At 38.7% G+C, this 22,605-nt stretch overlaps 2 protein-coding genes across 2 annotated transcripts in view; one reads left to right on the top strand and one right to left on the bottom strand.

Annotated features, from left to right (window-relative positions):
- The window catches only part of ly75 (lymphocyte antigen 75), a 29,573-nt gene extending 22,016 nt beyond the window's left edge, over positions 1–7,557 (top strand). Inside the window, exons 30-35 of the mRNA XM_072465440.1 lie at positions 309–532; positions 1,607–1,814; positions 2,818–2,979; positions 3,903–4,019; positions 4,098–4,277; positions 6,543–7,557. Of these exons, the coding sequence (XP_072321541.1) occupies positions 309–532; positions 1,607–1,814; positions 2,818–2,979; positions 3,903–4,019; positions 4,098–4,277; positions 6,543–6,712 (1,061 nt within the window). The 3' untranslated portion in view covers positions 6,713–7,557. The remainder of the gene's footprint in view (positions 1–308; positions 533–1,606; positions 1,815–2,817; positions 2,980–3,902; positions 4,020–4,097; positions 4,278–6,542) is intronic.
- Positions 7,558–8,460: 903 nt separating this feature from the next.
- On the bottom strand, positions 8,461–19,148 carry marchf7 (membrane-associated ring finger (C3HC4) 7). Its single transcript, XM_072465781.1, has 11 exons — positions 19,013–19,148; positions 15,029–15,193; positions 13,423–13,557; positions 13,166–13,346; positions 12,094–12,294; positions 10,553–11,588; positions 10,083–10,252; positions 9,483–9,586; positions 9,185–9,289; positions 8,793–8,841; positions 8,461–8,676 (listed from the first exon to the last, which is right to left on the bottom strand). The coding sequence occupies exons 2-11, from the start codon at positions 15,182–15,184 to the stop codon at positions 8,600–8,602; spliced, it is 2,214 nt and encodes a 737-aa protein (XP_072321882.1). The 5' UTR covers positions 15,185–15,193; positions 19,013–19,148; the 3' UTR covers positions 8,461–8,599.
- Positions 19,149–22,605: the final 3,457 nt, after the last annotated feature.

The raw sequence follows: 22,605 nt of genomic DNA, 5'->3' as shown, positions 1-22,605 counted from the left end.
AGCAAAAATGGACCGTTCCTGAATGTGGAAATTCAAAATAATTTGTTGTGTGATATTTTCACTATCAATGAGAGGATTTACTTCTGATACATATACACATTTACATATAATAAAGACTTTGGGACAGAAAATTGAATTATTAATAATAATAATAGTTATAATATATGCATCACTGTTTATTTCAACTTGCCTTATACAAACCTAAGCTCAATAATGTAATCGAAGGCCAAAGAGAATCAAAAGTGACCTTGTCCTTTTATTGCTGCTGTAATGATAAGATCCATATTTTCTGCTGTTTATTTTCCCAGGTGAAAAACAAAAGTACAACTCATCTGTCATAGACCACCAGCACTACGGCAGCCTGACTTACCAGGTGCTGCCCCAGAAGCTCAGCTGGTTCCAGGCGCTGGAGGAGTGCGGGCGTCGCGGCGGTCACCTGGCCAGTGTCCACGACCAGCAACATGACGCTCACATCAACCTCATCTCCAGCACAGACGGCTTCCCACTGTGGATCGGACTGTCCAGCCAAGATGTAAGGAAAACATGAAAAAATAAATGTTTTTAATTTAGATATAGCTTGAACTTTCTGAAAGATGGATCTGTGTACAAAAAGAAGCCTGTTGTTTCCAGTAAAGTAGAATAAAGTTATCAGATAAGACATTCTTGTACTACGCTAGGGAGATTAGACTAGCTTTTTTTGTCTTCGTAGGGAAATTTGAAGAGCTACTTGAGAAAACTTTGAGATACATTTTATATTTAGTCAGAACAATACAATCACTGTTGGCAAACAAGTTACAAAAAAAGTTGAAAAAATGATGGATACATAAACCCTGATTCAATACTTTCTCATTTATAAAAAAGATGCAAGGCGAGTTTATTTGGCAATTCAAAGTGCTTCACACAACAGGAAAAAATGCATTAAAATCAGAGACATGACAGAAATCACAAAACAGTTTAAGACATAAAAGAAAAGAGTGCAAAGAAAATCCTTTCAGTCATATGCACTGCTAAACTGTTTTTAGCTTAGATTTGAAGATTGCCAGAGTAGAAGCCTGTCTCACATCTTCAGGAAGACTGTTCCAGATTTTAGCTGCATAAAACTGAAACGCAGATTCCCCATGTTTAGTCCGGACTCTGGCACCAGCAGGAGGCCGGTCCATGTTTAGTCCTGACTCTGGCACCAGCAGGAGGCCGGTCCATGTTTAGTCCTGACTCTGGCACCAGCAGGAGGCCGATCCCTGAGGTCCTCTGAGTCTGAGATGGTTCATATGGCACTAACATGTTCGAGATGTACTTTGGTGCTAGGCCATGGAGAAACTTGTACACAAGCAGAGCTGCTTTAAAGTCTATTCTCTGAGCCACAGGAGCCAGTGTAGAGACCTGAGAACAGGACTAATGTGATGGTACTTCCTGGTTCTAGTCAGGACCCGAGCAGAAAAATAGATGGAAAACATACCTTTTTTCGCGAAGAGAATTTGGTCAGGAAGGACATCCAAAAATGTTTAACAATAAATAAATAAAAACATGACATGTGTGGATGTAGATTACAACTAATTAACATATTAAAGTAGTCTCACCTGCTTGCCTGGTCTGACTGCTTTTGAAGGCCAGTGGTTCTGACCTTGAGTGGTCCGATGGCACTGCCCTGGACTATAAACCCACCATCACTGAGTCGCAGTCCAGCTCCAGCTCGCCCAGTCCCGAGGCACGCTGCGTTTACGTGACTCCGGAGGGAGACTGGAAGAAGACCAGCTGCCAAACTGTGACCGAGGGCGCCATCTGTTACACCACCAACGTCACCACAGCCTCTCAGAGTAAGAGCACTTTGGGTTCAAGAATGATTAAGACTGTAATTATAATTTATTTTCATCAATAATTTGTTTTCAACGGAAGCAAAACGATACTTAGGTTTTGAGTGTCAATGCCAAATTCAAACCGATTCTTTCCTCAAAACGACGTGAACAATGAACAGATTATTTAAAAAAAATATATATTTTTGGGCCCGTAGGCTTTATTAGACGGGAGATGACTGTGAAATGGGGATGAGAGGGAAGGGAGGACATGCAGTCTGAGTCGGGATTCGAACTCGCGACTCTGCGGCCGGCTGTACTTGGCATGTGTGATGTGTAAAATGAATTTGCAAACTCAGTCTTTTTGCATCACCAGCATCATTTTGACTGACTGGTCGGACCCTTCAATTTAAACAATTTGCTTGCTAGGGATTCAATTTGATGATAATTCATGATCATTAAGACTGTGACAAAACATCTTTCATTTTCTTTAATTCCCATTGTTGAACATGTTACTGTTCCTCAATGACCGGCTTTATGAAATGTAACGTTCTGAAAGACAATAGTTAAATGTGACAAAAACAGCCAAAATGACGTTCTTTTACATTTAGGTCTACTTTTTGGGGCTAAATATAGAACAAAGAATACATAATTTATCTTTTAAAATTGTCCTGATTATCATTATTATTTTATTTATTTGTCCCTAAGATTACATTGTGATCAAAATAATCACAATTATTGATTAACCGATCTGGCTTAACACCCATTTTCTTAGCTAATCGAGGTAATCCTTCTAGACTGGACCGATTGACTTTAAACCAGTATTTAATTATAAAGTATTTTGTCAGGGTGGTTAGCTTAAAACAAATATTGCCTGTAAAGAAATAACAATGATATTGTTAATAGGATGATTTCAGGAAGTCTTGTAATAATTAAGTTATTGACAACGCGGCCTCTTGCAATCATTTCTATTTCAAGATTTGTTCTTTTTAAATGTGCTTTTATGCTTATACCTCCCGTGAACCAGGAGCCAAGTCTCAAGCGGCCCCGGTGTCCAACAGATGTCCTCAGAAAGACGGAGTGTCGATGTGGGTGCAGCACGAAACCCACTGCTACGCCTTCGACATGAGCTTCTACAACTACAGCATGTTCAGCATGGAGCAGGCCAAGAACATCTGCGGCAGCCTCAGTCAGTGCACGCTTAATCTCACTCTGTTTATTTATGTATCTTTAATCTGTGGAAGCGTTATGACCTTCAGTCTATTGTCAGTGTTGATCGTTCCAATTAAACTATTTTCCAAAGTTGTTCAACCTTGTTGCTGTGCAAGAATTAACAATAAAGGTGATTTTACCCTCTGAAAAACAGAACTAGATTGGGCTGTCGACCGATTAATCGGTCGATGGGGTTTTAGTCAAACAACATATTTATTAGTCAACTAATCCTTTAATTTAGGTTATACGTATTTTTATGGGGCATCTGAAAGAAGAATGCTCGGAGTGGGCGGATTTGGTAGTGAAACGTATTCACTGTTTCCTAATAGTTTTTGTATAAATAGTTGTTCTTTGTCATGCCGTTGGTCTGGTTAGTGCAGTTTGGGGCAGACATGGTCAGAGCTTTGCCACTGAAAAGTTTTCAACATTTGCCAGTTTCACGCCACTGTTCCTTTAAGTCAACTACTCAATCGACAAGGCTTTAACCGACAGAGAATGTCTTTAGTCAACTTCAAGCCTAGAACTTTACACTTACCACTTGCCCAATGCATCCTAAAAATATTAATCATTATGAGTTTATACTTTCTGCTTTGCAGTAAATGACACTCTCTAATTGGATGCGGACATGACATCCAATTATCCAAACAGATGCTTTTACAATATATATACTGGGGAAAAAATGCACTTTATTACATTAAACAATAGCTGCAGTTTTGGAGATTCACTTTTCAATTTTTCAAGTCATTTCATCATGGATCATCAAGCTCAATAAATACATGCCATTTTTCCTTATCCAACATATCAAAACATCATCAATATAGACCAACCCCAAACACATAATGATGTTTAATTCACTTTATCTGTCGATGTTTCATGTCTTATTGCTGAACTCTTCTCCAGATGCTGAAGTGTTGACCATAAAGACTAAAGAGGAGAATGACTTTGTGTCCAAGTACATTTCTGACGACTATCTAGTGACCGGCAGAGCTTGGCTTGGCATCAGTCTTGATTCTGAAGGTGAGTAGCCTGTTCAAACCAGCTAGAATCTTTTTGTTATTGATTCGGCAACACTAGCAAAATGACAAACCGTTTTAGGTAAACCTTTATCCTGGCACGATGGCTCAGTCCTGGAGTACGTGAACTGGAAGTCTGATGCATTGAGCGCTGCAGCGGGACAAAACCAGTGCGCCGTCCTGACCTCCACCAACGGAGGGACCTGGAAACTGGTCCAATGTGACACGATGCACAGTCGAGTCGTGTGTCAAACCAACACAAGTAAGTACAAGGATGCCAGCAATTAGAACTGAACAATTTGTGAAAAATATTGTATTCAAATTTGACAAGCTTTGCGATTAGATTTGCAATTTAATCATTGCATTCTGTTCAAATTTCCCGTTTTAAATTGACCAAAGAGAATCGACAAGATTCTCTTTTGTAAATACATAGTTTGTCAGTGTATATTTCAAAGGTGTTTGTACAGATCTTTTAATGCAGAATAAGACGGGATAATTTGTTGTTTGTGGAGGGATTAGATACGAGACTGAAAAAATAACATAAGCTTGACAAAACCGTACCTTTCCTGAAGTTTTTTTTTAGCTTTATCAGAGCTAGTATTAGTCCACATGGTGTAAAAAGAAAAGTACAATTATTTTGTATCGCAAATTAATTCTTATTCTGTTTTTTGTCATAATTGTGGTATGGAAATTGGTATACAGTATAGTATTGAGTCTGTTCCTTGGTATAGAAATTGAGTTTGAAAGTCTAGTATTGAGACTCTCAAGCAAATGTTGCCTTTTTCTCCCTTTCTCTGTAAAAAAGAAGAGTTGTACGGAAAAATCCCAACAGTGTTAAGTTAATAAAATAGCAAAGTATTAATCTGTGCCAGAGAAACTGCTGCTTTTACAAAAGAAAGCACAGAGTTTTTTCTAAGTGTGTAGTGTAAGAATACATTTGCACAACCCGGTGTACCTGCTGAACTTCTGCATATTATAGACCTTTCATGTCTCGTAGTATAGTTCAGCTCACTCGTGCTCTGGGCTTTGCTGACAGAAGAACAGCCTTGTAACTGCTGTAAATTGGGCCAGTGAAAATTTGATTTCAAACACATCCAGCCACTGCGCTGCTTTCATGCTGATTTAAATGTATGGTCTGTAGAGAAATACTGCGCGCGCTGCTGTGAAATTACCTACTTTTTCTTTGAGACAGCCGCTTTGAGCCGAGGGAGTGCGGCCGTGCGTGATTGATTGTGGAATAAAGGTTTAGACATAATCATTGTGTTGTGAGACACCTTTATGGAAAGAATGTTATTTTGATGTTAATTGCTCTTATAATATGACAATTTGGTGTAGTTAAAATAAATGTATTACTGGTATTATTGGAACAGTAAAGGAAGATGGCAGCGGTTCATGCTTGATAAATGTATAACCATTTGTAGTTTAACAGTTAGATGGATAGACTTGTGATTTACTAAGTGTATTTCATTGGTCGATTATTGAATCTGTCAACAGGCACATTTAACAATATTTATTGTGCAAAATTTAAAACTGAAATAGACTACTAAAGGCTGACCCATCGCACTGGATTTAACACTAAAGAGTTCAATTGAAAAAACTGACATCTCCACTTTGAAAAAAAATAGTATTTCTCATCTACGGGTATTATCAATGACGATAATGTCCTAGTACATGTTATCAAGGAGGGATGGAATCATATTTTGACTGCAGTAAAATACATTTGCCTTGTGAAAACTGCAAGCCTCCGATGACTTTTAAAAATGGCACTTGGTAAAAGTGATAAATGCCTTACTTTTTACCTCAAGTAGACTCAACGTGTCGAATATCATCTACAACATCGTGAACACTGTTTTGAAGACGAGCCAAATCAGAACTACCAGTATAATGTTTATAATTAAAACTCAAGACATTTTAACCGAATCTTCAAACAAGGGCGTGAAGTGGCATTTCTTCTCATTTTACGTGTCTGACACTCAAATCTCAGCTAAAACATTAAAAGTGTGTTTCAGCACATTTCTGATGGATTCCCATAATATCATCAGGCTAAAAAAAGATATACTGTATTTTCATAGTTTTGGCCAGGGTGTGACTTATACTCCAGAGCGACTTAAATGTGACCCAATACTGATGCCTTGGTAAACTTGTTAGCATGTTCTTTATGCTATAGTTATCTGAATAACTTAATATTTTACATTTACATACCAGACACTTACCACAGTTTGTTGTCTGTGCGTCATGTAGCTGAAGGTGTTACATCAGCATACGTACACCTATTCACCATGTTCTCTAATCTGTTCAATTTCATTTCAAGATGAAATGTCTGTTCTTAGTCTTGGATTTTATCAAATAAATTTCCCCCAAAAATGCGACTTATATGTTTTTTTCTTCTCTGTTATGCATTTTTTGGCTGGTGCAACTTATAATCCGGAAATACGGTAAAAGTTGTCGTTGTGCTGCTGATTGTGAAACCCCAGTACTTTAATTCAACACTTGTAATCTCATAGGTATGTCCGCTCTTTCTGTCCAGATAAAGGCGTTCCCGTGGCTCTGGTCTTCTTCATCATCATCCTCGTTCTGCTGCTCCTCGCCGCTGGTTTCGTCGTGTACAAGAAAAAGCGCGCTCACTTCACCACCGTGCGTTACAAACGGACTTACGACCAGACGGACTCCACCAGTATCGTCACCGACCCGGAGTGAGTTATGAAAAATACAGCGAGAGCAGCCTTTCCCTTTTTAAATTATTTATTTTTGACCCAGCTGGAGACGAGTTGTGTGTAAAACTGTAAATATTGAGCTGTGAATACGTTTTATTTCATCCCTTAACAATAATATTATAAACGTCCCAAGGTTTTTTGTTTTTTTTGAAGCACTGAGAAAAAAAAGTGACTAACTATCAGGGATAATTGACCGTAATATTTATACAATTTTTAATTATAATGGCAAAAACAACAGTGTTTGAAAGGGTATTTATGGTTTTATTTCCTTATTACTACTGACACTCTCCACTGAAAGCCAAGGGGCACATTTTACTGTTTGGTCCTTTTGTATTGACACTGTATTGGCTAAAGGTATTTACTTTGCACTCCAAAAATGTGTTCTTATTATTTTCTATTATAATTAACAGCCATGGATGAAAGAATCCCACTGATTGTGCCTTTTCTATTTGTAATCTTTTAAGGTTTCTATAATTTAAGTGATTTGCCTGGGGACACAGTCTTAAAGTTGTGATTGTTAACAAGCCTGTGTATTGTATGTACAATGGACATTCGCTATGCACTACTGAGAAACGGAGCACTTTAACGTGTTGAGCTGCAGATTTCTCATGTTCAAGCACAATGAGCTTTTTAGAGATTTTGTAAAATTGCACTGGCGTTTACTGTAAATGCCTTGTACGTGTAAATATGAGCTGTTTTATAACTGAACAAAACCAAAGATGTCAGCCACAGTCAGGGTTGTGCTTGCTGCATGTTAACAGTCATATCAACAACCGTATCCATCCGCTCAGATCGGGTACCTTCCAATTAAAGTCATTTTCTTTCAAACTTTGTCGTGTGTGTGTGTTTTTTTTCCCTTTTAGATTTGCCAATACAATATGTTACAAAATATTATACTTCATTGCAATTGTTTAAGAAAAAAGCAGATACTTGAGTTGCCAAATGTTGCACTTTAGTAAGAGTACGGCTGCATTAGTACTCTTCACGTTTACTTGAGAAATCATTTTGAAGCAAGACTAGAAGAAAAAAAAAGTATTTGGGGAAACTAAGTAAAGGTGTACATAATATCTGATTGCGATTTAGTTTATGCAAAACATCAAATTATGCTCAGAGGCAGGTATGATACTAAATAAAGGTAATGTACTGGAAATAGAAAATGTTCAAATCTTTTAAGGTTGTCAGAGCGTTCACACTTGCCGTCAACACTTTAAAGATTGTCTCAAGACTAAACAAGGACTAGAACAGGACCAATTTCTATTGTTGATCCTCTGGCTTAATTGGTGAACAAATTTCCCATTTATTTTTAGTGTGTGTTAGACCCTAGTTACCACTGTATTAGGCTCCAAGTAACAATGTGTGTCCACAAAAGAAAAATAACTTGATAAACAAATGAATAAACTATTCCCAGGTATTTCACTTATTTGCATATTTGAAGTACCTTTTAAACCACTTGGTGTATAATACTTGACAGCAGCCTTGCATAGTCATTGTCAAATCTTTATTCACAAAATATTGCATGAAACTAGATTTGTACATGAGATACAGCATTGTAAATAAGCTTACACAAAGTATTTGCTTGTGTGTTCAAATAATTTCAAAAGACTTTAATCAGGATCATCCGAACCATTTTAAAAGTTTGTCACATCATTTATTTACTTAAAGCACTTGTGGTTTACAATTAAATGTTTTGCATTTACACTTAATTTATAAAGTAAATAATTCAGCCATTTTCAACACCATTGTTTTAAATTTTGCATATGAAGCAAAGCCTGCAGCAGCAAAGGCATGTTGTGTGCACCCGGCGTCTCCCAAGGACGTTGCATAACGTTTCAAAGCGTGTGCAAATACTTTGTCACAAACTTCCTCTTTCTTAATATTCCTCCAAATCGTCATCCAGGTCCGAAAACTCAATAGTCGGCCGAGTGTCGCGCCTCTCGCCTTCCCCGTCTGCAAGTGGAGAAAATAATGACTTCATGCAATTTCAAAACACAATGGGAGTCCTTTTGCAAAGCTTAACATTACACAAAGCGGAAAGTAATAGAAACAATATCCGGGAGACATACTTTCAAGACTGTCCATGTGTTCGTGAAGGACTCTCACCAGGTTGAATAACTAGTTGAGAAAGGGAAGAGTTGCGTCTTTCACAAGTCAAAAATCTACAATCTACACATTACTGACCACAGCCCTGTCAGTTTTAAAACAATTTCCCCATATCAAAAGTGCCATAATCCCATGTTGAACCTAAATATTAGACTATAAAATCCAAGGCTTGGATTGGATTGTTGTAGAAGAATGACACTTTTCATTTACACCGACCTCCTTTAGCATTTATGATATGACCAGCTTTTGAGCACAGTGAACTACAAAATGTTATGACCCAAGCGTTTCATATCCAAAAGTGAAACTATATAGCCTTGACTCTTTACTTTGACACGAGTCGTTGCCGTTCGCTTACCCCGGCAGCATCCACGGCTCCCAGAACGTCAGAAAACCTCTGCTCACAGAAATGCAACAGCACCACCAGGTACAAACCGCTGCTGACGAAGTCGTCATACTCCGACTGAGGAGAAACAGTCAAAACACAGATTAGGAAGAAGAAATTGCAGTTATTGAAGGCTTGACAATGTACTTAAATTGTAGTAATTGTCATGAAAAATATATAGCTGTGCTTGGAGTTCTACCGTTCTAGTATTATAATTTCAGTGTTAAGTAAATGGACTGACAATACAGACAATTCTAAAAGATTTACTCACTTGAACATGAGACCTATAAAGCTCCTGGATGTCGAAGTTATCCAGGTTCAAACGCAGCTTTTCTTTGCACAGTTCACATGTGGTGATGCCCTCCAAGTTGGTACCTACGGATCACATTGCACATTGTAATTTATGCTAAATATACACAAACATTTGATCACAATTGCTCGTTTTCAGATGACGTCACATTTACTACATTATACAGGCCTGTAATGTTTAATGGAGATGTGGCCAGGTCAAAGTACATCTGGTTCATTCAATTGTGGATTTTCTTTTAAGACATTGCTCATGAGTGTGACTTAGGGGAAACCGGCTCTTGCTTAAACGATCTGGAAGTGTGACATCGTAATCAAAGCATATACAATGCGGGGCAGGAAACCTTTGTGCTGTAATCCTTAAAATGGCCGTACCCAATTTTTGTCCAAGCAGTTAAGCTAAATTTGTTTTGTCCCAGTACATATATATTTATATATATTGCAAAAGCCGCTCTAAGGGTCAAAATAAGACCGTGAGGAATAACTTTGAACTGATGCTAACAGATTTTAGTGAGACTTCATCCTCTTCTAGAATCTGAACAAACAGCAGCACGTGTGTTCATACCTGAGGTGATTTTGGAGCGGAGCCACCTCTTGATGCAGTCTTGGTGCACGTACTGCAGACTTCCAGTGCAGCGACACGGCTGGATCAGAGGGTTAGAGACAGACTCTTCTCCCATCTGACAGATCCTGCACAGATCTCCCTCCTCTTCATCAGAGTCCTCCATCAACAGCCTAAGAAGAGAAATAACCCAGAACTGGTGAACAATCAAAAAGGGTTACAATGTTTTTTTTTTTTGGCATTTACTTTATATTTAACATTGAGGATAGTAATTATCCACTGTCCCACTATAAATGTTATATTGTTTTGTATAGGTTGTTCCATGACATGCAGCCAAATTACCCTGGCCAGGATTGCTCCACAGTAATGTATTCAGGCTTATTTTGCATTTATTCAAATCACAGATAAGAGTTCAGATAGACAGAGAAAAACAGTGTTTAACAATGCACTTTTTTGTAAAATACAATGATTACCTCTCCTTGATCTTACGCAGCTTCTCTTGATCCCTGGGGGAGATTGGCTTCTCCTTTTGGTCCTCAGGCCCTTCTTCTCCCAGCAGTCCCAGTCTTCTACGAGTCACGTGAGAAACCTCTTCTAAATCAGGCAGTGCCTCCTCTTCCTCAGCCCCATTTGATAAATCTGCTTCAAATCCACTAACACCCACTGCTCCTTCTTTTTCTTCATCCTCCTCTTCCTCCTCCTCATCATCTTCATCTTCATCTTCATCTTCATCGTCTTGCTCCTCTCTCTTTCTCAAATATGACGGACGGCTGTAAGAATAGTCGGGGTTTGCAGCAGAGCCGGTATTCTCCTCTCTGGCATATCTCCGCAGACGAGCGAGCAAGGGAGGACAACGACTTCTGATAGAAGAAGAAAGCCAGGAAGGCCCGCTGCCCTCTGCTGGATTTGCATTGACACTACTGTTGGCAGTGGGCTCGCTCCTCGACGCTAAACCGCTCCGAGGATTGTTGCTCTCACATAGTGGGTTGTACATGACCCTATGCTGTCTGCGCGTTACAGATTCAGATAGAAGAGGATCCACGTTTGGTGGAATTTCATCGCTATCAGCAGACTCCGTAGATGGGCTGTCTTCTTCTACAGATCTAACACTAGACGACCCGCTTGAGTCCTGGCTGGACCGTCTAGAAAACAGGCGAGAAAGTAGTCTCCGTGTAGAGCTACGGCCCTCAATTTCAGGTGTTTCCGGGGCAGGTCTTGGGGGCAGTGAGTTTTCAGATCTAGAAGAGCCATACCATCTCTGAGAAGACGTCGTTGCGAAATCTGAGGTGGGCTTGGCGGGTTCAGGACGAGGCGTGGGTTTGAGGGAGGACTGGACCCCTGAGAAACGACTTGTGGATCTGCTGCTCAGGTCCCGTTCCACAGAGGAGCGATGGCAGTAGGAGGACGGGACATGGCGACTCTCCCGGGAGGTGAAAGTGGTAGACGCGTAGGCCGTCTCTTTAGGTCGCGCCCCTTGTGCATATGTGGACGTCATCCTGTCCGTTTGATCTGAAAAGCCAAAGATTAGATGTTGGCTTGGTCATAATAAGCATAAAATTAAACGGTGGTTAATAATGTTTTAGAAAATAAACTTATGAATTGATATTTTTGAATTATTTTTCTTTTGGATAGTCTCCCCGAGTGCCAGATGTCACGGTATAAAATTTTAGTCACAAATATCAGAATTTTACAATGAATCACAATTATCAGCAAAACGAAAAGGAAAAATGTATATTGTATTTTTTTCAGTTTAAACTTGCAAATATTGCTGTGACTTTGCGAGGTCAGTTTTGCTCCTGTTTCCGTTTTAAAAAGTAAACTTACATTTAAAACGGAAAACCGCACAGACTATTCAATATTTGTTTATAGTATTATTCGGTTATGTGCCGTTTTAGTGACAACCAATTTAAAACGTGTGAACGTGTGATCTAGATAAAGCTGCCATCTCACATGCCCCACTGCAGACGGTCTTTATCCTTTTATTGTAAGAGTAAAATGTATTCTTAGTACTCACACAATGAAGGGGTAAGTCCCGTGGTCCTGGTCCTCCTCTCTCCTAAACCTGAGTAACTGGGTTCAGTCTTGGTCTCTGTCTCTCTCCTGGAGAACAGTTTGGAGGATGAAGGGGATGAAGAGGACGACGAAGAGGATGATTGTCGAGAGAGAAGACGAGAAGACCTCCAATCATAAGAGTCATTTTCTTTGTCGGAAGAAACTGGAAAGAGAGCGAGAGATGTATTCAAATATTCATACTAGCGTTGTTTAAATCTGATTGTCATTTGATTTATGGACATTTAATGATCCGCCCACAACACTTGTTAAAGATGGAATAATATCAACCCGAATATGCCATATATATCGCTGTAGTCAGAGGGAACTCAAAGCAGCCAGAGGATACGTTTTCAGATTAAATGATATATCAAGGGAAAGCAGAAAATCAGCTGAACATTTTTTTTTAAATGTCCCCCCGACCTACAAGGCAGTCAAAGCGCTTTACTGGGGAATGTAGGTGAAGCGATTCCATTATTGCCTTTATGTGTCAGAATTTGCCCTTTTACCTCAAAACGTAATCTATACTGACAAATCAGCTGATGGCACCCAAGGCCACATTGGCACAAGACACCTGGAATTATTTTTTTTCAACAAAGAACACTGTAAATATTTTGTTTTTTTATACACCACCGTTTGCACAAATTACAATCTCATGTTTTTTCCATCCCTTCGTGTCTCGTGCAGTATCTTTGTAGTTTAAAATGTACTTTTCCATGTTAATTTTGTATTTTTTGTCAGGCGAAAATGAAATGGTCGTCGTGTTTGTCTTAGCTTCATTGAAACTCCAAGATCAGGAATATGGGGTCACATAAAGGCTGATAAAACCCTCCATTTGCATTTTTACTTTGCAAAATGTGTAAAAAAAAAAAAAAAAAAAAAAAAAGGGCTCTAGGGCTTAACAGATTATGTAAAAGTTTTTCTGTCAGTAAAAACTCATGTTTTTTTACATTGCATTTCTGAGAAAATCTCCCCAATAAGCTGTTTGCATTAACATTTTGGACTGTTGAATGTTGTGACCATAAAGAGTGTTGTACCTCTGGTGCTGCTGCTGCTGCTGCTGGAGAGGGAGGAGCCCATGAAGGAAGTGCTGGCCGTAGGTGAATACAGTCCCCTGGTGCTGTAGGCGGATGTGAGTTTGGCCCTTTTTGAGTCTCCATCGTCTATCTTAGTGCTGAGCAGAGACGACCGCGTGCTGAATCTGCCCTCTGGTTCACTCTTGAAAATAAAACCCTCATTTTAAAACTCTGTGGTTATAATCAGACTTTCACAAGGAGTAGATTAAACACTGTACCACTTTGTTTCTGCTCGTGAGAGAGGAGTCAGCCCAGGGACGATCATAAGCTCTTGTGGAGGTCGTCAGGGAAGAGGGAAGCCTCCAGCTCGAACTGCGGCTGTCTGAACCTCCATAATCTCTGAGACGGGAACTCTGGGGGCAAAAAAGACACTTGACAATTTAAAAAAAAAAAAAAAAAAAAAATTCTGTTTTACACCATTTTATACTTTTACCTTCTAGTGTGCAGTGATTTTTATTTTCATTTAGAAAAGCCACAGACTGACTCTCCATAACGGGATTACATTGTATGAGGAACATCTTCCTCTTTTTATGCAAATGTATACTCTATATGCCCTACTTAATGTCGCAGGACGCGGAGCTGGGTTTGAGAGTTGATCTGAACGTTTTTTGTGAAACCAAGTCAAACGGCACAACAAAACAACTCAAACTCTACTCGTGTAACCCTTTTAAAAAGAGTTTATATATTTGCGGCAATTTTATGTTTCAATTAAATGAAACAACACTTTATTCATCCACAGAGTAGACGATTCCAAAGCCACACAGCGCAGTTGCATTAGAAACATAAAAAGTGACATTAGACACTACCCTGATACAGACGCTGTTGATCACAAAAAGGTTGCTGGACTGAGAAAGTGAGTACTTAAAACATATTTACATGCTGCGTATTAAAAGTGAGGCCCTAAGTTGTTCACATTGTTAGTTTGGAGGTCCAAGTCTGAAAAGTTAGAAAACCCCTACAGTTTAAAAAAAATAAAATTATATATACAGTTTCTTATATTTACCTAAAGCAAAGTTATTTTATACATTATTCTTTAAAAACATTGTTTGCCAATCATGCTACTTGAACAAATTCATCCAGTTGGCTTTGCCTGTGCAGTGAAAAGCTTGCAGAAAGAGCTGGAAGCCCAGTGAGGACTAAACAACAGTAACACTATCTACCGAGACGAGCTTTGATGAGCAGCAGGCCTGAAATACACACTACGGGTGCCAAGAAATCTAGGCTGCCCTATAAAAAGCTGCTCAAAGTGACTGCTCACGCACCCCTCGTCGCTCTGCACCATAACATGCCCTCGGGACTTTTCAGGAGAAATACTCCAGTGACACACGACAAAGCCTGTGGGATTCCATAAAACACAGATGGAAGTAAAATAAACAAGAACTACCGGTAGCTTCGACAGCTCAAGGTGACTCCATTATCCCAATTTACATCCCATACAAACCAATAAACTAGAACAGGAGAACGATTCCTTTTAAAAGCCCTTTTCACTTAAGAAACAACATTATCTTGATTTAATGACAGTAGCATTCACAACACATTTTATTAAGTAGGAAGCTCGTCTCAAATTAAGAAATAAGCTCCAGTCCAGCAGAGTCAGGATTGTTGTGTTCTGATCCGGCCATAGCATTATACAGAGACAGTTCAAGAGTATTGATACTTGCTCAATAGAGTATACCAGTTTTAGCCTCGATTAATATCTGGAAATCTTACGACCACTTGACACATTCTCTGAGTTTGAAGTGGTGCGCCTCGTCCAGGGTTTATGATAGACATTCTACAGTTTAAAGTTTCAAACCATAGTCTATATATGTATGCAAATCTTACCTGTGGTTCAGAGTCGGTTTTGTAGCTGGAGGTGGTCCTGCAGAAGCGGTCGCTGCTCAGAGACGAGTCTGTGCTGTAAAGTCGACTGGAGCTAGAGGAGTACGAGGGTCTGGAGCTCGACAAACAGAAGGGCAGTCTAGTGGACCGGGAATCCATCACAGGCACCTGCCACGGACACACAAGAAAACGAGTTCAAATCACATCTTACGCCAAACGTTTTTCACGCAATCATGTCCACAGAAACGTTAACTTTATAGTGAGCTAGGTTTGGCTGGAGGATTAAGCTTGTTGTGAAAGCTTTAGGTTGTTTTTTTCCCCCTCCAATGCAACAACTTTAAACAATAGACAGCCTTAATTGTGCAGTGTTTGTTTGGATCATGTTTCCTCATCCCGGGAGGCTTTACTAAGGTTACAAAGCCACTCAGACCTCAACTCTAGTGGATCTGACCCACAGCTGTATGTTAGTCAAAGAAAAGGAAAATTCAAGTTTATGCTTTTCTTGTTTCAACTATATCACTATAACTACTAGTATATGGTAAGGTATGGTATACTTTATAAACATGTGGTGAAGGAAATTCCTTCTCTGCATTTGACCCATCCTTCAATGCTGCTGGGGCGACCGGTAAAGAGCAGTGTCCAGACCTTGAGCTAGGTTTGGTCAGAACTACTGCAGCTGGAGGATGTGACCTATGGTTCACCCAGAGTTGGTGGAGAACACCACATAGAAAGTCCTGGTCCAGCCTGGGAGTCGAACCCTTGACCTTCATGCTCTGAAGCAAGAGTGCTAGCCTTTAATTACTAAATTGACTTATTGTTTAGTAAATGATAGTTGTAACAAAAAAGGTTGGGCACAATATCCATCTTGTATACCATATCTTTGCACATTTGAGAGTTTAAGTGTTTCATTCTGTAAATTTAGTGCAACATAGTGTTTGATATTCTTAATGAATTTATCTGACAATAAAAAGTTTATGGCGGTGCAAAGGTAGTTTAAATATAGTCTGATATTTTATGTGGCAAAATACAGTATACCTAGGCCTACTCACTCTCACTGCTTGCTTAAAAATAAAAACAGGAGTTATATTTCTAGCAATCCATCCATCACTGGCATGTTCACACTTGCTACATAAAAACAAAGACTAAACTAGGACAAGAGCAGGCTCTCAGGAGTCTGCATCAGGAGTAAACTGGGCTGAAACCAGACCAAATTCTGGTAAGTCGAAATGCACCATGCACACACACAATGAAATGACATGGACGCTTCAGTTCACTCAGAGAGCACCATTAGAGTGGCTAAAATTGTAAAGACTCCTCTCAATGGAACCTCGTGTTTAGAAAGGCACTGGAAGAAACACATGAATGGTCAAACAGCAGAAGCACACAGAACATTTTCTCCTTCTTACCTTTTGGCACTTCCCACAAGTCACAACTAGTATCCTCCTGCTTCACTATTCTATTCATACAGATCAGTGGTTCCCCCGCTCTTAAAACTGCAGTTGTAGTAGGTTTGACATGCTCTGTGCCTCCATTATTAGACAATTAGAAAGGTTTGGGACAGTACTTTCAATTATAAATACAGATATTAGTCAATAGTGTTTTCATATGTAAAATGAGAGATTAAACTCAAATTTTTAATGAGATTTCCCCATGTGTGGACATTAAAGGATTATCTTATCTTAAATCAGAAAATTCCCCCTACAACTGTTGCTCATATCAAATCTTTATAATCCAAATAAAAACATATTTGACTTAATAATGAATCGACTTAATTGCAGCTCTATAGTTGTTTTCGCACACTCCTTTCCAGTCGAGTCATGAAATCTCTAAAACTAAACTTTGGAGACTCCCTGCTGCAAGGACTTTGAGACTTTGTTGAATATGTTGCGTTATTGTAACCAAAGCTGGGTGAACAGGAGGTATAAAGTTTGCTTATGCCCAGACTAACAACCTTTCAGATATATGAATAGAAAGGTGTGGGATAATAAGCCAACGACACACCCGTGAGACTGTGTCAGTAAACAGTCAAACCTAACACCGCTGCTCTGCTTTTCTTTCTCTAGGACTCTGGACCATGGCACAAGTGGTAATCATTTATAGTGAGGGAGTGGGAATTCATTCAACGCTGATTTGCCAACTGAGGAGGTTTCAGTCGATGCCTTACAGCAACAATGGAAGCAAACTATGCCTGGCGTCTAAAGCAAAACACTGAACTCTTTAAAAAGAAAACTTAGACTTAAAGACGCTGATGGCGAAAGTGTGCAATCTAGTAAATGACCCAAATAATAAAAAAAAAATTAACCATACCACAAGGCATACTGTAAAGAAACTAAAAGGTGGAGATTGATAATAAATTTGTGCATAATATTGCAGGTTTATCCAAAAAAGTATTACCAAAATCCTGATGATAATAATAATAATAATAATAATAATAATAATAATAATAATAATTCACTAATTGATATAGAAACAAGTGAAACTAAATACTAAGTTGAAAAGTATTAATAATGAAAAATAAAAATACGGCATAAATGAAACACAATTTGACCTTTCCTGAATAGTTTTAGAATCTATATCAGAATGAGTGTGAGAATACTCATAACATGAACTATTACATGTATGTGAAAATACATTCTAATGTGAGAGTGTGTTTATATTCATTGTGGTTTTGAAATGCCGCGCCCTTTCCTTAGTAGGAGAGAGGTTTACGTACAACAGAATACGTTAATGTATGATATATTTACAATCTTTCAAACATCATAGTGAGGAAATAGAGAATAGGGTCATTATGAGGCTGCAAAGTAATCTATTGTTGAAGCCCCCACAGCCATTTTAAATAAAAGTAGCTTGAACATTAAGAAGAAAAAATACAAAAACAAAATACCAAGCAGTGGCTGTCATAATCCACATTTTGTCATTTTAGATTGACCCACATGCTCCTGGTTGTGCAACTGCACAGAGACGGTCATGGATCTGCTTCTGGGGTGCTGTGGTTTGGGGTTACTCTCTGAACTCTTTGCCCCACAGAGACATTTCATCTTGATAAACCCATGCACAGATAAATATAGTTTATGAATCCACCAGCTTGCCTGATTCAAACACCCACTGGAAACCAAAAAAGTTATACATATGCACCATTTTGTTTCTTACTTCACAAGTGTCCTCAGATTATGAATCATACGTCATGTCCAGACAGATACTCTTATTTGAATTCCTGTTAGTACTTTTTTTTTTACTCTGTCTTGTGTCACTACTTTGTACTTCCACATGAGCAATACTTTGAAGTAACTTGATTCTTACTCGAGTACAATGTTTTGACCACAGCTGGGCTTGTGAAGCGTCAATAATTCAGCTCTGTTAAATAATAAGCTTCAGATTCAGTGTCATTAACCTGATTTTAAAATGCAAGCGAAGAAGGTGCAGTATTTTCCACTCGAGCTATCTTTACTAGTTCTCGTGTTACTGAGAGGTGTCGTCGGCAACAAACAACTGCTTTATTACGATAACGCCCCGGTGTCAGGCAATATCCCGTCACAGACAGACAGTATACGTGCATTTGGAAAGTTTACAACCTAAAATTATAACATTTGCCTTTAGCTAAACACGATTTTCTCAAACAAAACGCTGTTATTTTGCACGACGCTCTGCTGAAAGGAGGAAAGCTAACGCGAGCACAATAGACGCGGTTTTAACTCCAACTATGCTCGCCGTAACGTCTCATTTCAATGCATTTTAAAGGATAAAGACTGAGGATGATTGCTGCGTTGTGCCCGAGTCAAATCATCCTACGATAAGTTTAAATGCAGTGGTTTTCCGTGGCGATTTGCGAAGGTTAGCATGACAGCAGCAGCAGCAGTTCAGTTCAAGACGGGTTTAAAGGTCGCGGAAGACACGCACAAACAACTATTTTGACTCGCTCTTGTCTTGAAGTACATGTACTCAATTATATTAAACGTGCAATGCAAGAAAAACTTGTGCGTTTCTCACCTTAGGATCAGATCTTCCTGTTTTTTTGGCCGAACACAGATAAGTATGTCTTCTACTTGAGTGCTGCTGTTGACAGGGCGGGTCACGTGACTATGAGAGACACGAGTGGGCGTGGCTTGGAGATTGGCTGCAGGTGGGAGCGACACGTGCACTTTCTAACCGCGCTTTATTTTTGGCTCGCGCCTTAAAGGTAAGTCAACAACAGGAAAACAACATCGAGCTTCAATAAGGTTTTACAATTATTAATATTATTTCATGACTCCTTTTGAGACCACAGGCTTCACCCAGCTCTCTTTCACTCGTTTCTTTTTTATTTTTTTATAGCGTAAAACACATATTTTGAAGCCGTACAACTACAGTAGGTGGCGGTAAAGGTACCTTTTCTCAAAGTGACACAACAACAACAACAACAACAACAACAACAACAACAACAGGCATCACCCAGTGGCCACTTTGGTGTACTGTGTAAAACATATTTGATTTTACAGAGCTTTATTTAAAGGCGCAATGGACGATTTTTCAGCGATTTGAGAACGCAGGCGGAAGTGCGCATGTGCGGACTGATACAACACACACATGCGTTTGTTTATTAGCGCGATGGATCGCATCATCTCTCGTCTCCCGTAGATTTACAACTACTTCTGAGTCAGCTCGAACTGTCTTTCTCCATCTTCATTTTGTCCCGTACACTGAGGGAACTATATCATGATAGATCAATGCGCTTTGACACGCGGAGACGTGGGACGAGCCGGACGCGGCTGCAGGTGATCGGTAGGTCTGTTTTATGATTGATACGTGGCAGGACTAATCGGCAGTCCACGCCACGAGGAAATAAGACTCAGATTTGGGCCAAAAAAAAATCGTCCATTCAACCTTTAACTGCTAGCGTTACATGATTATATGTAGCGGTAATTCCTCATATGTCCAGGTCCACAGTAGAAAAGTCTCAACGGTTGTAATTTGGATAAAATAAATAACAACCAAATAAATAAATAACGGCTATAGTCTCCGGCCAATTCAATAGTAAGAGCCTCGTTATGAATGTATGTAATAAATAAAAAAACAAAACGAAACACATCACTACTTCAGGCATTAGAATAGATTAGCCATTATTGTCCCTGTAGGAAATTTGTCCACAGCATTTGACCCATCCCTTAACCAGGGCCCCATCTCCAGACCTTGAGCTAGGCTTTAAACTACTCAGGCTTTAAAAACTACTATGTATACTAAAATAAATATTTTGGCAGGGACATGGGAGTGGTTTGTGCTCAATTACATGGTCATTAACATGAAATAGGCCTGAAGATTATAATCAATATAATTTGGAGCTCAATATCTATTGTATATACATTTTTGCTCTAGTAAAGATTTGTTTTGTAAGTTATTATACAAGATTTGAGTGGTAGAGAGTATCTATGGCGACAGCTCTAAGACTAACAACCATTTCACTTTTAATTGTCACAGTTTAGGTTTATTTAACAATTGTACCTTTAGAAAACACCTTTTTCTTCTTTTCATGATGCCATTTGTTGTGAACGAACCAATTGAAAAGATGCAATTGAAAGATACCGAAGGAGCAGCATCTTTTGAGGAGTCCTCGTGTATTATGCACTTGCAGTGAGAAGGCCTATATAGAGGGTGAATATTTAATATGTTAAAAATAGGACAAAATCTTAAGCTCCAAGATTTCACATGTTCAAAATGTCACAAGATTCCAACAAGCCAAAAATCAACCAATCAGTTGATTCTTCAATTAAAAAAATTACAAGAAAATACGTTGTTGTATAAAAATGTCAAAAAAGAAAAGAAAAAAGGATTAAATATCAATTCAACTATCTGGCTAAAATTGATATTGCAATATTTTTGGGGGCGTATCCTTAGACATGGCATCAGACATTAGCTCTTTTGACAGGATTAATTTGTTAATTCTAATTAATATTAAAAATAATAATATATAAAAATCCAAATACCTTCAAAGCAACATTAATGATTCAATATTCTTATTATATTGATTATTTCAAACTGTTGTTCTCATGGACTGTGAACCCACTCACGAGTTTAACTTTGGTTGCCACATTTAAAGTTTGGAGTTCTCTATCATGTAATGGTTTGATTCTAGTAATTAATAATGCAAGATCCATTCAATGAGCGTGTTGTTGCCACTGCCTTGTTGCAGATTAGAGAATTTACAACTGCTGACAACATGATAAAAAACAAACATATTCTAAATCTGTTCTTATCTTCACAAAGAGAGAAGTACACACACCACTGCCTTTTTATGTGGAAATACCCGACTTAAAATCCAAACCCTTTTTCCAATTTAACCTGAACTCATTTTGCAGAATCTGAGCGTAGGAGGACTAAGCAGCGTTCTGAAAGACAGCTCATTTTAAGAAGACCTGTTATCTGTGCGATCTCATTAACAGTAGATGACCTCTGTCACGGTCAAGCAGACACAAGTGCTGACACCGGTGCTTAAATGTGCTGTAAATAGATTCTGCACAAAATCATTTTAACCAAATCAAAAGATGATCGAAAGAGGGAACGGTAACAGTAGAAAAAAAAGTCCCAGATAGGGGTGGGCGATATTGAAGGTAATGAATATCTTGATATTTCTTTTTTGCATTTTCTGAATATTGTCATTGAGATAATATTTTAACAATGCATCAGGAATGTGCTAAATGTCTGTAAATGTTTTAGTCTAGCACAAAGGGACAATACAATGAACCACAAAAGGGCATAAATACAGTATACAGTAATACATCACTTTATACCTTTTTTTGGGAAGATGACACTAGACGTTACTAGTTTAAATCATAGACAATACACTCCACATTCTAATATTGCATATCCCCAAAAATACTATGAATATAGCTCCCACCTCTAGTAGTAGATTATTTTGTTTTTTTAGGATGCCAAGGTCTGAGTTGAGTAGATGGAATCAAACCTGTAACCATCTGACTGCAAGGCAAGAATATGGACCACTATGCCACTGTGCTGCTGCTTGATGTAACCACCGGCAATATCATTTTATTCTTTGTCGATCAAATAACAATATGCAATGCAAAATGTTACTAGGGTTCTTCTTAAATATTGTCATTATGAAATTAAGAGAGTAAATAATCAATATATAATTACAAATGTATAACCATAGGAAAAGAAAAGGCAACAATTCACTAAACGCAATCAGACATGAACTGAAACTTGTTACTCTGCAAAATGTGTGACGCTTGAAACGCCAAATCATGAAAAAACCCTTGATCTTTGAGCACATAAACATTTGTTAAATATTGACAATTGAATAGTACAGATGTCTGACAGACGGAGACAGTGATTACAAATCCTTGGCAGATGCACACACACACACACACACGCGCACACACGCACACACACGCACACACACACACGCACATTACGTTACCCCATGTTTCCTTTGGCTTACATAAATTACCACATGTCTCAAGAAGTCCAACTTAACCCTTTCAATCTCCACTTTCAATATCCTCTTTGTCCAAGCTGCTTGTCTCCCCATCCACTTGGCAATTAATTTATTATCTGGCTTCATATCTGAGCACACACACACACACACACAC

The sequence above is a fragment of the Eucyclogobius newberryi genome, unplaced genomic scaffold (assembly GCF_026437365.1).
Source record: "Eucyclogobius newberryi isolate DKJ021-1_F unplaced genomic scaffold, fEucNew1.0.hap1 SCAF_5, whole genome shotgun sequence".
Lineage (NCBI taxonomy): Eukaryota > Metazoa > Chordata > Actinopteri > Gobiiformes > Gobiidae > Eucyclogobius > Eucyclogobius newberryi.
Note: the sequence above shows the minus strand (reverse complement) of the source record. Positions and strands in the feature narration are given on the sequence as shown.